Below are 16,954 nucleotides of genomic sequence, written 5' to 3'. Positions count from 1 at the left end.
TTTTGTTTTTGCTCAAAGTTGTTAATTTTTTTAGGTAGAAGTTTATTTGTGGAATATAGAGATAATAAATTAAATTTATGTTGTTCTTGTTATTTTTCCTAATTAATTGAGAGCTAAAGAAAGATAAAGAAAATGAATGTTTAATTCAATATCCAAAAATGATAAATGTATATTCAATCCGTAAATATTTGATGTTGTTCAAAATATAACTCTTTTTCAAATGTTTCACATATATATTTTCCTTGTTTTCCTTGTTCATTTTACTATGATGTTATTTCCTTTTAAACTTTTTTTTTCTAGAATTTCATATTTTAACATGCTTGTAAACAAAAAGGAAATACATCTCATTCAATATTTTAGATTTGTTGGCTCAGGTGTAGGTCCTAGATAAATTTTGTTAGGTTAATTGTTAACAAACTTTGTTTTGTCTTGTTTACTTAGCTAAAATGATTATAATTCAGTTGAATAAATTGATAAATGTCAGACTCAAAAAATTAAGTTTTACAAAACTAGATGATAAACAACTTTGTTTCACCATAATGGGAAATTTAAGAGATAGTTAACACTTTAATTGTTAGAAGTATCATGATTCATGAATGGTTCCTTTCCTTTTCATTGATATGTAAATTATGTATCTATCACAATTGTTGTGTAGTTAATATACTGAGGGTCCTTTATCAATGTGTGTTATTTGTTTTTTTGCACATAATTTGCTTGCACATGTCTAATTGAGTTTCTATTTTTAAAAAAAATTATGGTGTATGTAAATGTTTTGTATTGCTTGAACTATTATTCATTTTGCTTGCACATGTCTAATTGTGTTTTTGTTTTTAAAATTTCATATGATATGCTTATTTTTGTGGTTTGATTCTATTTAATTTGGTGTTGTTCATGTAATTTTTAAAACTTTAGAATTGAATATAGTAAATTATTAGTGACTATAACTCCTTCGTCGAATCAACAATGGAGCAGTCTAGTCAAAACCCGCTTCTAATACTTACCCAACCAGGACCTACATCTTTAAATGAAATTGAAGGGGTTGTTTTCATTACTTCTGCTCCAACAGTAGGAGGTGGTGGAAGTGAAGCTAATATAGAATATGTGGCATTTAATTCCACTTCTTCCCTTTCTAAAGAAAAAAGAAAAAGAAAACTAAATGCTAGTGGTTCTTAAAAAACTTCAGTGGTTTGTGACCACTTTACTAAATTATCTGAATTTGAATATTAAGAACCTATGACTATGTGTAATTATTGTAATAAAAGGCATTATTGTGACACTAAAGTTCATGGAACATGAAACATGTTAGGACTCTTAAAAGGTTGTTCTAAATATACATACGCTATTAGTAATGATATCAACCTAAAAATCCTTACTTTTGGTCCTAGTAAGAGTGGAGAATATTCTAATTTAATTGTGACAAATAAAAGATTCAATGTAAAAGCATGTATAAAAGCTTTGCCCTTATTTGTCACCTTAGATGAACAACCTTCTAAGTTGTTGAAGGTGAGGGATTCAAGATTCTTTGTAAACAACTGCAACCCCAATTTGTTGTGCTTTCAAGATATACTGTGACTAGAGATTGTTTTAAATTGTACAAAGCTGAAAAGATAAGATTAAAAGCTCTTTTTAGATCAAATTGTGATAAGGTTTCCCTCACTACTTATTGTTGGACCTCTGTTTAAAATTTTAATTACTTAACTTTCATGGCTCATTTCATAGATAATGAGTTGAATTAACATAAAATAATCTACGCTTTTCAGTGGTTCCCTATCATAAAGATGAGACCATAGAAAAGCATATTGAGAACATCTTAAGGGATTAGGGCCTTAGAAATATATTTAGTATCATTATTGATAAAGCTTCTTCCAATGATGTGATTGTGGGATATTAGAAAAAAAGAATTAAGAGTTTTAGTGGGCTTGTTTTGGATGGTCAATTCTTGCATATGAGATGTTGTGCACACATATTAAATTTGGTTGTTAATGATAGCTTAAATGACATGTATGCTTCCATAAGAAGCATTCAGAATGTTGTTAGATTTGTGAGGTCTGCATCTAAAAGGCTAGCCAAATTTAAAGAGTATATTGATTCTGCTAAAATTTCTTAAAAAAATAAAAATAGCATGTCTTGATGTTTCAATTAGATAGAATTCAACATATTTAATGTTGGATTCTATTGAGAAATTTCAAGTTGTTTTGAGAAGCTAAAATTTGAATATGCATGTTATTTGGATTATTTGGGACTGTTGGTCTCCCTACAAGCATTGATTGGGAGAATGCTAGGGCTTTTACTAAATTTTTTAAGCTATTTTATGATGCAATAAATATTTTTTCTACCATCGTTCAAGTCATTATACATGCTACTTTTTTCACCAATTAGCTTTGATTTTGTGTAAGTTGAAACAATCTTCCATGAATTTGAATTCTATAAGGGCCTCAATGGGATGAGAGATGAAAAGAAAATATGAGAAATATTGGGATAATGTTCTGAATATAAATCATCTTCTATATTTTTTTGGAGTTATTATCGACACTCGATATAAGTTGAAGTATGTTGAGTGGTTTTTCAATGATATGTACTTTGATGACATTAGTTTTTCAAATGATTTAGCCAGTAGTGTGAAACAGAGTTTATGTGAATTGTATAATTGTTATGCTATAACTCATAAGCATCAAAATAAGGAGGTACAACCTTTTTTTTGTTTCAATAGAAGGGTATTCACATGGTCAAACATCTAATCCTACCATACTTGCAACACATTTGGTTAGGACAAATGTTTTTAAACAACATTTGAAGATAAAAGATTTTATTGATCAAAAGAATGAACTTGATAGATATCTTGCTGAAGGTTGTGTTGATGGGAATGAGAATTTCCACTTGCTTCTATGGTGAAAACATAATAGCTTGCAGCAGGTTGTGTTGATGGGAATGAGAATTTTCTATTACTTCTACAGTGGAAACATAACTCCTCACATTTCCCTATCTTATCATCAATAGCAAGAGATGTGTTAGCCACACTTGTTTTTATTGTGACTTCTAAAAGTGCATTTTGCATTGGGGGTAGAATATTGGACATATTTAGAAGTTCATTATCCCTTGAAATGAACAAGACACTTATTTTGCTCATTTGTTAAAGCCTTCTCTTTATCAATTTAAACATCTTGATATTGGTGAAAATTTAAATTTTTTTTGAAAGAGTCATATCAGGTGATTATTTTTTGAAATCTTTTTTATTTTATACATTTTTTTTGTTTCTAATACTTCTTTTTAATGCAATGAAACCGAGAAATTCAAGACGAGTCATCTAATGTTTGTGGACTTGGATATGCAAGTTTACTATCTCAACTTTTCATCATTGGCTGAAATACTTGACTAATATAATTTTTTGTAAGGTATTTTCTGAATTTAGTTTTCTCATTTAATGAAGTAATTAGATATTATATATTTATAAATTTTATTGTATATTTACAAGTTTGAAGGTACATTTTTTAAAATATTTATAGACATGACATATTAGACTATCAACTAATGATATATTTTGTCAGTTATTTCTAAATTTAATTTTCTATTTTAATGTATTATTGATATATGCAAATTTAATTTTGATCGTTTTATGTGTGCAATCATGGGCTATTATTGTATTAGGCTGAAATACTTAACTGATACAATTCTTTGTGAGTTATTTTTTAAATTTTTATTTTAATGCAATAATTAGACATTATGTATTTATAAATTTTATTGTATATTTACAGGTTTGGAAGTCTTTATTTTTTGGATATTTATAGACATGACATATTGAAATATCAATTAATAATATATTTTGTGAGTTATTTCTAAATTTAATTTCTTTTTAATTTATTATTGATATATGCAAATTTATTTTTGGTTGTCTTATGTGTGCAGTTGTGGGCTATTATTGTATTTGTAATATATGTAAGAGTACTCAACTTTCTGATTTTGGCATCAACACCTCCAACTTGACTATTTTGGATAATTTATAAAATATAGTAATTAAAATTGCATAATTTTCATATTTTCAACTTTTTTTATGAATCATATGTACATATCTGTAGCGAAGGCTATTTTGAGTGGCTATTATGTGATATAATGACAATAGGGCTTATATTATTGAAATTTCAAGCAAATTTTCTATATATTTTTTTATCTTATTACTTTATACAAAGTTTAAAAAATGTTTTTTATGTATGATGTTAGTGAAACTAATAGTATGTTAACAATGCATAACAAGGAAGATAATTCAATTATGTAATGAAATTGATGGTTTGAATGCTAGAATGATGACTTTTTTTTATACAATTTATGTTACTGGTTTGATGATTTTGTTTATAGTATAGCCTTGTGCGATTGGTTGAGAGTTTAAGAGTTGTCTCACTTGCAACTTCCACACAAAACAAGATGTATGAAAATTAGTTCAAATCTGTCTTTTAAAGAACTTTTCATTTTTTTTTTCAAATAAATGTTAATTTGCAAGTATTATGTATTCTTTTACATAGTTTGGTTACTAGTTTCTAACCCAATGCTCATCACAGGATTCTCAATAAGACATATTTTACAATTTTTGCTCAGAGTGAAGGAAACAAATTTATTTTGATTTGTTTTTCAAAGTTATTTTCTTTATTTGATTGATCTCATGATTATCAAATATTTATTATTAGCAATGGGCATATTATTTGGAAAAACATATGATTTGTTATAATTAATTTAGCTCACATAGGTAATTGTTTATTGGTATTTACATGAAGTTACAAATTTATAAACACAATTGAAATACATATGTATAATCAGGAATTATGAGTTGTAAACATATAAACTTGTGAAATATGTATGTATAATGAGGTTTCTGAATAATTTTATTTACTTGAGCTGACTAGAAATTTATATATTAAAATTTTCAATTAGAACTCGGTAGAGCAAAAAACTATTTTTAATCAAGGACCTAAAACATGAAAAAATAAAGTCTACTTTATTTCTTTTACAAAATTTTCTTTTAAAAAAAGTTAAAATGAGCCTAAGTATTCCAATAAAAAAATACATTAAAACTGTGAAAATCCACTCTGACCAAACCATTGATTTTTTACCTGACAACTTAATCAACTCAATGAGTTTAAAACTAATTTCAGTTTAAAATATTTGTATACTTAATTAAGGTTGATTTTAAGCCTCTAAACTCGAACCTGACCAAACCTACCTGTTATCCACTCTAGTAACATTTGGTGTGTGGCTCCTCTTGAAAGAACACCACACACCAAATGTTACCATGTGTCATCTCTCCTATGTGTGACCTATTTAATGGGCTTAACACACCATATATCACACTTTAGTGTGTGATAATTTTTAATGTACCTAATACATTAGAAAGTTTGTCTTTTCTTAACTTTTTTTTTCTTATATTTTATTGTTGAAACAACTAATTTTGGTATTTTATGAAATTTCTTATCTTAAAAATTATTTTTTAAAATAATACTATTTAGGTCAATTAACATCCAAACTAATACTTTACTCCAAAATATTCAAGTGCCTAACTAAATTGTATGCTAACTAAAAATTCATTAATATTTTCACAACTACTCTATGCTCTAATTTTAGAATAATTAGGAAATTTAAAGTTTTATTATATATATTGATGTTAACAAAAAATAAAAAAAAGGTACTATTAAATAAATTTATATTTTTAATTTCTTTTGTTGTTTTAACTTATTTTTTAATGTAAAAAATGATCATTTATATATTTTATATACAACTTTAATATACAATCTATGTTTTATTTTATTTTTTAAAAATAAATGTAAATCATATATCACATTTATGATATATTTTTTAAATAAAAAAGTTAATAATTTTATCTCATATATTTTGTATCTAATATTATTTTTGTATAAAAGTTTTAAAATTTACATTACTTATGTGATTTGCTGTATGGATTACACTATATACAAAGTTTGTATTGAAGGGAGTAACTTACATATGACAATATATTCCTATAGAGCATGAACAAAACTATTTATTATAAAGTAGTGACTTTTGAAAATGCCAGTGATAAGAGTAGATGACATCATTTAGTTTGGTAAAAAAGGGTAAAGGAAGATCTAAAATAATTTTAGAAGAAATTGTTAAAAGTGATCTTTTGATTAATAATATTTTTAAAAACTTAATTTTTAACTAAGTTCAATGGTATTGTGTGATCATGTAACCAATCTCATCTAGTGAGATATGACTTGATAAGTGTTATTGTTAGATTATTTACATAATATGAAAGTATGTAATAAAGACATATTTTAAAAAAAATGTTTAAATATATTGATCGATTGACGAGATAGAATGTATGTAAATCAATATTAAGACTTTAGTTACTAAAGTGTTTCACATTGATTAAGAATATAACAAAATTATAAGACTTAAGCAATGACCTTCTTATGAGTTAGTTTTTAAAGTAAGTTAAGTTCATAATATCAAAACTTATCCACATTGAATATTAAAAATACGAAAGTAAGAATATTTCTCATAAAACATGAAAATCCTTCTTTATGAACTAGTTGAGTGAGTGCTTGCATTAATCCAAATGTGGAAACAATCCCAATCGAGTAGCATTAATATAATCCTGGATAATATGAGCTGATAATCCGGGAAATGCCAAGCCCAAAAGCCTAAAAAATCTTAGAAGCCATACTTCTTGATATTCAGGTCCATATTTATACACAATAGTAAAGCTCCTGCATAGCTCCCAGAACGCATTGATGCTCATCGGTATCATCTCTTTCCATGAAATGTAGTTCTTATTCGGCTCCTCTTGTAGTTTCTGCATTAATTTCGTATGTGAAGTTAATTTTGCGTTGCATCAACTATTAATTTAAATGTACTTAATATAAAGACAATTTAGTCTTAATTTTATTTCCTAAAAAAGTATTTTTAATATATATATATATTTTGAAAAATATTTTTTTTATTATGATGAAAAGTTGTTAAGTGATTCCATGAAAAAGTCTTACTATAGAATATAGGATATTAGTTTTTGATATTCATTTCAAGATTGGTAAACAAAGAATTTAACAAGTTATTGTTATAAGAATCAAGTGGTGGTTACTTAAAGGCAAGAAACAGTTTAACTTTCATAAGCAATTAGTAGAAAAGGATAATAAAGACAAAATGGCTACAAAGGTTGTCAATACAATTTTGGGTGAATTTAGAAATCTTGGACCAAATGACAAAGAATCATAGTGGTGGAAAAAAAATGTGCAAGAGAAGATTAAATTTAAGACTGTTTTAAAATTTTGCATATATACAACAATGCCAAAAAAAAGGACAGAGTATCATAATATAAGAAATAAGACAAGAAGTCAATGAGTGAAGTATGTTTTAAGGGTTTTGAGAAGTTCTATGAATATCTCAAGATAAAGTATGGTGAAAGAACGATTTATAAGCTTGTTAAAAGTAAAGAAAGAAAATTTAGATATTTGGATTAAGTTAAATGTACTAAAGATATTAAAAGAAAATTTTTTATTTTAGATAAGACACCAAAGATAAATAAGAGAACTATTTTTATAAACTTTTTAACAATATGACAATGAGCAAATAGAAATATAGCATATTAAAAGTGCAAATGATTAATATAAATTTGACATTATCGTAAATTTGAGCAAATAGAAATATAGCATATCAAAAGTGCAAATGAATAATCTAAATTTGACATTATGGTAGAATTCGAATTGGAGAAGTAAAGAAAGTTTTAAAAAAGATGAACAATGGTAAATCAAATTACTTTAATAATAATCCCTATTGAAGTTTGAAAAAGTTTAGAAAAATAAGAAATTGAGTGACTTGCTAAGTTTTTTAATAAGATTTTAAAATATAAGAATATTATATATATATATATATGGAGGAAGAATAATTTGGTCTCTATATAGAAGAATAAGAGAGATATCTAAAATTGTAGATATTATAGAGAGATTAAACTTATAAATGACACAATGATGTTGCAAGGAAAAGTAATTGAATATACACTACGTGATAAAATTGAGATTGCAGAAAATTAATTTAATTTTATACTAAGAAGATCTACAATAGAAACTATATATCTTTTATAAAAGTTGATAGAAAATTATCCTTATAAAAAAAAATGATTTATATATTATTTTTATTGATTTTAAGGCTTTATTTGAGAGTTTAAAGAGGAAGAGAAGAAAATGATTTGAAGGAAGAAGGAGGGCAGGGGAAGGAAGATTAAAGGTATGTTTGTTTTCTATTTTTAAAAGAGTTTTTAATTTTTTTTCTTTTAAATATAGTATAAATTTATACTATATTTAAAAAAAATTTGAAAACTCTTTTTAGAAGAGAAATCAAATATATCATAAATCACTCTCTTGTTTGATGTTTAATATTGAGAGGAGAGGATAATAGGATATTTAAAAATGTAAATGATATTATTATTCTTTATATATTTTATTTATATATTTTTAATTTTTTCAAAAAAATACAAAAATTAAATATTTTTCTTTCTCTAAAATTTAATATTTTAAATTTTTTATAATCTTTTTAAAAAAAGTTCTCAACTTAGAAACTAACATATTTTGAAAAAAAAAATAGAATCCTAATCATGAAATGATACGAAACAATGGGCGAGAGAAAAACCTTCCAAAATAGGAGAACTCAAAAAATCAATATCAATTGAATTTTAGAGGGTTTAAAAAACTCTCTAACTCTTTCCCTCTTAATTAAGTAATTCCAAACAACGATTAAGTCGCACTAACCCCTCCTTTTCTAAACATGACTCTTAAACATAGTCTAAAAAACATATGACTAGAAACGTTATGAAAGACTTTAGAAAAAAATAATCATGTAATATATATTTAGACTACACAATACAAGTATGAGAGACTAATTATATGTGTGAGAACTTCTAAAAATGTATATAGGAATTTTTTACAGGGACAAATTTACATTAATGTTTTTCTTTTTGTCTTTACTTATTTAACCTTGTCCATGAGTGACATATAGAGACTAAGTACATGTTTTTTGTGAGTGAAATAATGTTGGTTGATGATTCAAAATAATAGGTTGATGCTAAACTTGTGTATATTTATTATAGTTTTAGCAAAAAATAATATGAGAATCAAGCGTTAAAATTGAATTTAATATTATACTACAAGTCTTTAAGTTTAGGTATTTAGAATCAATTTTACAAAATGATGAGAAAATTAATGAAATTAACAAAAATGTTACTTATGAAATACAAAATGAGGGGTTAAAGTAAAAAAATAAATAAATAATAAAATATAAAGACTTATTTATGACCACAAAGTACCTATCCATAGAAAGAAATGTTTTATGATACTATAATATGATCAATTATCCAATATGATAATAAATATTGGACTTTAAAGTAATAACTGAGAAAATGATAAAAGTAACATAAATAAGAATGTTTAAGGTGAATGAATAGTTACATAATAAATAATATAATAAAAAATAATTGTATATGTAAAACTATTAGAGTAACAACTATAGTAAGAAAAAATAATTAATAGCTGTTTTAAAGTAATTTGGTTAAGTAAAAAAATCTCTAAAAACACTAATAAAGAGAGTGAATAACATGACTTTTAGTTCAATGAAAAGAAATATTTAAAGACATAGAAAAATCTTAGAGAAAATTATTATAAATAATCTTTTGATTAATAATATTTTTAGAATTTTAATTTTTAACTAAGCTTAAAATAGTTAAGTAATCTATGTAATTAATTTTATCCAGTAGAATAAGACTTGATTGTTGTTATTGTTGCATAGTAAATTAAAAAGTTCTATTTTTCATAAATTTCTTTTACAGATATCTTTTTACATAATCTTAATTTTTTTTAAAACAATTTTTTAAACAATTTGTATTAACCTCAACTATTAATAATGAGTTTAAATATTTAAAAACAAAAAACGCATTTATTAATTAAATTATAAAAAGTATGTTTTTAATAATAAAAATTATTATTAATTATTTATGTTTGCGAGGAAATAAAATTTTCCAGTAAACAAAATATCTCTTAATGTACGATCATCAAGAACTAAGTTAATTGTACAATATGACATACCTCGCATTTATAGTTCCTGTCATAATAAAGACATGTCCCAAAGTGCTCAAACATCATGATCTTGTCATCGAAGGGCAACCTAGGAACAACGTCGTTGCAGTAAACAAACCTGTAATACTTAATATTGTGTTTTTTCAAATTTTGGTTCATGTAATTGGCAAACGTTTCATCACCAACTCTAGGTTGTCCAAACGTGTACACCCCTTCAAGCTTCTCCAAAAGAAACGTCTCATCATGCAGCATCAGTACTGCGGGAAAGAGAATCGCAAGAGCTCCACCAAGACTATGACCCGTCACAATAAACTTTGCTTTATCACTTCCATGCAAACGCTTCTTTAGTAAATCCCTTATGGCGTAGTAGGCACGTGGACCCCTCTCATCAGTTTCAATTTCCTTGGGCCAACCTACAAGGTTTCTCTCTAACTGTAACTGTAACCCTAAGGCTTTCATGAAGCCTGCATGGGTTTTTCCAAAATCCTGAAGCTCAAACCATGAGATGTCAATGTCGGTGGACCATGCATCAGCATCAAAAGGTTCGGTTCCTCTGAAAGCCACCACATAGGTATCGTGGTCTTCACCTTTGTCCAAGAGGATGAATGCCTGAGTTGTAGCTTTTTCTTGATAATCTACAAATATAATTTTCAAACACGAACAAATAATAATTATTTTTTAATGTTTTGATCATTTAATGGTAGGCATTAAGTTTTCTCCTTTCAAGTTCTTACCATTCCAGTAGTCACGGCATTCCACCAGTTCCATCTATATATGTGAGAGCATAAAGTTAGAATAGGTATCAGGGTGGGCCCAACACTAAAGAGGGTAAAGCTCCCACTTTAGGATCCTAATATTTTTTTCGTTTATTATAATTTAAAAAAAATAATTTATTAAGGCCTATTAATTTAAAATAAACAGACAAACACATAAAGTTTTCTCCAATTTTGTTTCAAGAAAAAATTACACAATAATTTTTTATTTGAAAGTAAATAAAATTATCAAGCAATTTTAAATTTAAATTTAATTCTCTTATTTTAATATTTCAAGTTATTTTAAGATCTAAAAAAATTTAGTTAAATGCTACCTATCATGACTTTATCTATTTTCATAAATTTTACATCTTAAGAAACTCAAGATAAATTTAAAATTAAAACTATACTAAATTTAATAAATCGCGTTTATTAATTGAAAGGACTCAACTTAAAATATGATTAAGTCTGTATTTAAGTTGCGCTTGCCCCAATGGGTATACATAAGAGATTCAGCTCTTCGACCACTAATTTAAATCAAAATATTTTTAAAACATAGGTAAACATAAACAAACGGTATAGATGAACCCTTATTTTACTCTAAAATGGTTAGCTTTGCTTTATTAAGTATTTTTTTCTTATTTGAAATTTTTTTTTTTAATTTTATAAAATTGATAAATAATAAGTTTTTTTTAATTTATATTGATAAAAATAATAAATAAGTGAGATATTAATTTGTATAATAACAGAAGAAATTTAAAATGCTAATATCTATACCTTCCAGCGATCTTCGACAATAACTTGAATGACTGCTTTATTCTCGTAGGATACTTTAGAAGCCATTATAGACAATGCAGCATTGTACTTGCTGGGTTCTTCACGTTTGATGCTACAGTCCAAGTCCATTCGCGTATCCAAATGATTAATAAATGAAATATAATTTGCAGACTCTTTATTCAATATCTCCTTACCTGTTCGTAGTAATTAACCAGAGGGATAATCATAGAGACAAAATTGATAGAAAAAAACTTAATTACTTTAAATTAAATTTAAATGTTTTATTTAATTGATAACAATTTAAGAAATTATAAGCTTATGAGAAAAAAAATCCTGAAGTTATTATTAAAAATGACAAATTGTTTAATTAAAAAATCCTGAACTCAATCGATCATTGGTGCTGGTATACAAGGTTTATATCATCGATCTGAGTTCATTCGAGATTTTAACTATTATGAAGATCAAAGTATAAACTTGAGCATACAAAAAAGAACATAACAAACCTCGGAATATGTTAGGGATAAGCATGAAGACATTATAGTTGTTGGAAGCTTGTAGGTTCAAAAATACTTCAACTATGTCGCCAAAGCATTTTAATACATTGGCCATCGAGTGCAGAACCTTCTGTACCAATAGCGATAAAAATACGAGCCATTTATGGCTGAAGCGTTCTTCGACAATGAACTCAAGGCATTGCACAAAGTCTTTTTGGTGTAAATCACTTCCAAACAAGATCTGGAAGAGTTGAATGAAACCCATTTTTTCGGGTTTCAAGAGCATAAATTTGGTAGCAATAAAGTTGTCGTCACTGCTACGACCCATGACTAACTAGAGAACAATCAAGGGAAGAAAAGAGGATTTTCGGATGCCTTTGCTTGTTTCAGGAGTTCCACGTATATCCTTCGTTTATATAGAGTCGCGAATGCCAACAAGAACAAGCAGCTATATAAATTGATACTAAATTTGTAGGTCTAGAATTGGTCGTTACTCGTTACAAAAGACATTTGACGTCAATTGAATATTAATGCACGTGTTTAACAATTTGGGTATGAAAGGGTTAGAAGGTCTAGGAAACAAGACATAGAAGTCATTTTTTTTTAGTTTGGTTAATAATTTGATGAATTGTTAATTAAATATTGTTATCGCGTTGGCCCAAAGGGAAGACTTAAGTTTATGATTCCGGTTTGATCTGAAATTCTTATATATAAAAAATTACTGATGTGAGAGATCTCTACTTTAGTCTCGGACAATGCTTAAAGATATACCAGCCTCTTAACAAATAGAAGAATTAATATAATGAGTAATAAAAAATATTAATTAATTAATGATTAATATTGATCTTTTTTTTTTTTAAAAAAAATACACACTTTTTTAAAGTTCTTAAAAAATATGTTATGTTTAATAATAAGTTATATTTTTCTCTTTAGCTAGTGGATGAAAGGTACTTACCAAATTTCAATAACATTTCAGAGTTCTTGTACGATCTATAGCAAGTTCCATGTGTTACACAGTTCATTCCTTTAGTAAAGTATATTCTTGTTGCTTAGAGGAGGAAATCGAAAAGCACAAAATACCTATTTTTGAATCCAGGTTCTACCTCAACCTTTCGATTGCGTGTCCTGATTGGTTTGGTATGTCAATAACAATATTATTTAATAATACTAAAAATCAACTTTTACAATTCATGAGACTACCTTCTTGTAAAAAGAAAAAGCATGATCCTTGACCCATTATCTAGCTTATACACGATCATTTGGTCCATCCATCCATTTTATTTTAATGTGCACTTATGATATAAGTATGGGAGGATTAATTTATGAATGTTTAGGAGTTTAGATGTAAGGTCATTTTACTTTAATTGGTTTTGGTTAATATATAAATAGACGATATTATAATAATTGGATAACATTTAATATATTTTTCTTTCGATCATTTAGAATAAAAATAATAGATAGTTTTTCAGTTCAGATTTTAGTTTTCATTACAATTTAATTATATTTTAATATCTTTTATTAGTGATATAAAGATATTCCTAATCAAACTTTAAAAACTTTACTCTAGAGTCTTGTATGAACTTCAACAGATTACATGTGTTAGACAACCACTTTCTTTTCTTAGTGGTTAGGTATAGACTTTTGTTGCTTCAATATCCATTAGGAGTATCTTCGCTAATGAATGTAGGATAGATATTTGAACCTTCACTCGGGTTAGTAGAAAGTATGCTAGATAGATAGAATATTTGATGGAAGAATAGAGAATTCTTTTAAAAAGCCTATTATAATGGGAAAGCCTTATATCTTGAAATTAATTCATCAAGTTGATGATAAAATACATGGACGTTTCCGTGGACATTATACACTTGTTACGCAACGACCCCTTAGAGGAAGGGCTAAATGGGGAGGACAACGGATAGATCGTGGCAATTTTATAGGAAAAATAACAACACAACAACTAAAAGTACCAAAGTACGCAGCAGAAATAATTTTTTCAATTTGCAAGAACCAACGAGAAGTAACAACAACAAAAATAACAATAACAATCACTGAGAAATATAAATATTTTTAATGTGAAAAAATCCTCTCAATGTAAGAAGTAAGAACCTACGGACATAAGTCAATCAAGCTCCACTATGATCAAATAAGAGGTACAAGAGAGTCTAAGCAAATGCACAAATAGTTGCTTACAACAATCAATACATCAAAGCAAGCTTTCAATTAGAAGAACAAAAAATAAGAAACTTAAAAATAGAGCAACTATGCAAAATTGATTTCTCCAACCACAAACTTTTAATTCACAATCTTAAAAATAGAGCAATTGTGCAAAATTGATTTCTCCAACCACAAACTTTTAATTCACAATCCCAACAGTCAAAACAAAAGACGCTATGTCACGAACCTGTTGTCCACTTTTCAGCTCGATCTAATGGTAAACAAAGCAGGAATCACAATTTTACTGAAACTGATATGTGAATATGTGAACAAATATTTTCTATCTTTCTCTCCCCAAAAAGCTGCGAAATTAACTCACTTTCTTGACCTAGAAGACTGCTTTCCACTTGGTTTAAGTTAGACAAAGTGGGCCTGAAGTTTGGGCTTTTTAGACACATAGTTAGGAGCCTAATCCAACACATCTCCCCCCTCCTTCACAACTATGTGGAGGTGACTCTTAATCTAGCGATCTCACAACAAACTTCAAGCTTTCATATTGGTAGTGCCTTAATCATCATATTAGCACCATTACCATCAGTATAAACTTTATGTAACTCCAACAACTTAGCATCCAAAGTATCACGTATTCAATGATACCTCATATCAATATGTTTGGATTTAGAATGGAAAATTGGATTCTTACCAAGATAAATAGCACTTTGACTATCCACAAATAATGGATAGTTTTCCTGCACAAAACCAAGCTCTTGCAAGAATTTCTTCAACCATAGTAACTCCTAGCATGCTTTAATAATCGCAATGAACTCTGCTTCTATAGTAGACAATGTTATATACCTCTGTATCCTTGATTACCAAGACATAGCTCCCCTTGAAATCTTAATCAAATAACCTGAAGTGGATTTTCTAGAATCAATACTTCCAGCCATATCTGAGTCTGAGTAACTCACCAAAGTAGGCTTATCTCCAAAACAAAACCTCAAATCACTAATACTACAAAGATACCTTAAAATCCATTTCATAGAATTCCAAAGCTCTCTACCTAGATTCGACAAAAATCAAATGACTATACCAACAACATATGCAATATTTGGTCATACATATCATTGCATACATCAAACTATCCATCGCAAATACATAAGGAACTCTGCTCATATCTGTCTTCCGAGCTTCATTTAAAGAACTTTGTTTAACACTCAATTTAAAATTAGTCGCAAGAGGAATGCTCACAACACCTTAATGTAGTGCTCTTATGATAGCCAAAACTTCTTCTCTTTTCTATCTCGCATGATACTTATACCAATAATCTTGTTAGCAACTCTCATGTCTTTCATGGAAAATGACTCGCTCGGTTGCTTCTTTAACCTTTCAATCCTAGAAACATTTTTTCCAACAATAAGAATGTCATCAACATACAATAATATGATAACAAAGTCATCATCAAGAAACTTTTTAAGAAAGACACAATGGTCAGAAGTAGTCTTTTTATAGTCTTTGTCACACATAAAGGACTCAAACTTCTTGTACCATTGTCTTGAAGTTTGCTTCAAACCATATAGACTCTTTCTGAGCTTACACATATAGTCTTCCTTGTCTTCAACAAGAAAATCATTGGGTTGCTTCATGTAAATCTCTTCCTCTAATTTACCATGAAGGAAAATTATCTTCACATCCATCTGCTCAACCTCCAAATCAAGAGTAGCAGCTAAACTAAGCACAATTCTAATGGATAATATCTTTACTACAGGTAGGGCTGAGCAAAAAATCCAAACATTTAGATCTAATCCATAACCAAATTAGTTTTAAAATCTAAATTTTTAATCAAACTAGATATTTAGATTCACTTTATTTACTATCTAGATTTAGACAATATTTTATTTAATATATCCAGATTTTATTTATTAAAACTGGTTTGTTTTAAAAATAGCTAGAGCATTCAACGCATTTGACTCTACCGTACTTTTACTCCACTCACACTGGGAGATAAGTATCGTTATAGCTATTTAACAATCACTTACAAAAACACACAAGCTCCAATTAATATCATTTGTTTTACTCTCTTTCTTATTTCTTAAAAAATTATTTTAATACTCATAAATCAAAAAAATTTCTCAAACGTTATAAAAATAAATAAATAAACTATATTTAAATTTAAATTACCATACATTTTAAAATATTAAGAATTTTGATTAATATTTTTAAATAAATTTTCAAAAAAAGTACATTAATAATATTTCTAATTCATCAAAGTATATTTTTTTTTAAAATTATAATTAAAAATGTAATAAAAATAATATAAAATTAAAAAAATTAATTACATAATAATTATACTAATTTAGCATGTAAAGCTAATTTAACTAAAATTATATATTTAAAACTAATTTTAAACCAAATCTAAATTTTAAAATAAGTTTAAAACTAGTTTTTTTAATAAAAAAAAATAGATTTAAAATCCAAAATATATATTCAGAGATGTAGAATTATTCTCTTACTTCACCCTAAAGATTCACCTATTTTCTAAGGCCTTTTTGCCCTTAGGAAACGTTAATAGGTCATAAGTGTGATTATTAAGTAAAGATTTCATCTCATCTTGCATTGCATCCATGCATTGTAGCTTTATTTCACTTTCTAAGGCCTATTCAAAACACTTATGTTCTCCAACATCAGTAAAGGT

At 27.0% G+C, this 16,954-nt stretch overlaps 1 protein-coding gene across 1 annotated transcript; it reads right to left on the bottom strand.

Annotated features, from left to right (window-relative positions):
- Window positions 1–6,571: 6,571 nt before the first annotated feature.
- On the bottom strand, window positions 6,572–12,442 carry LOC113859185. The gene is made up of 5 exons (XM_027492000.1): window positions 12,065–12,442; window positions 11,615–11,785; window positions 10,820–10,853; window positions 10,095–10,720; window positions 6,572–6,817 (listed from the first exon to the last, which is right to left on the bottom strand). The coding sequence occupies exons 1-5, from the start codon at window positions 12,434–12,436 to the stop codon at window positions 6,572–6,574; spliced, it is 1,449 nt and encodes a 482-aa protein (XP_027347801.1). The 5' UTR covers window positions 12,437–12,442.
- Between the last annotated feature and the right edge of the window lie 4,512 nt (window positions 12,443–16,954).

The sequence above is a fragment of the Abrus precatorius genome, unplaced genomic scaffold (assembly GCF_003935025.1).
Source record: "Abrus precatorius isolate BTA unplaced genomic scaffold, Abrus_2018 Scaffold2, whole genome shotgun sequence".
Lineage (NCBI taxonomy): Eukaryota > Viridiplantae > Streptophyta > Magnoliopsida > Fabales > Fabaceae > Abrus > Abrus precatorius.
Note: the sequence above shows the minus strand (reverse complement) of the source record. Positions and strands in the feature narration are given on the sequence as shown.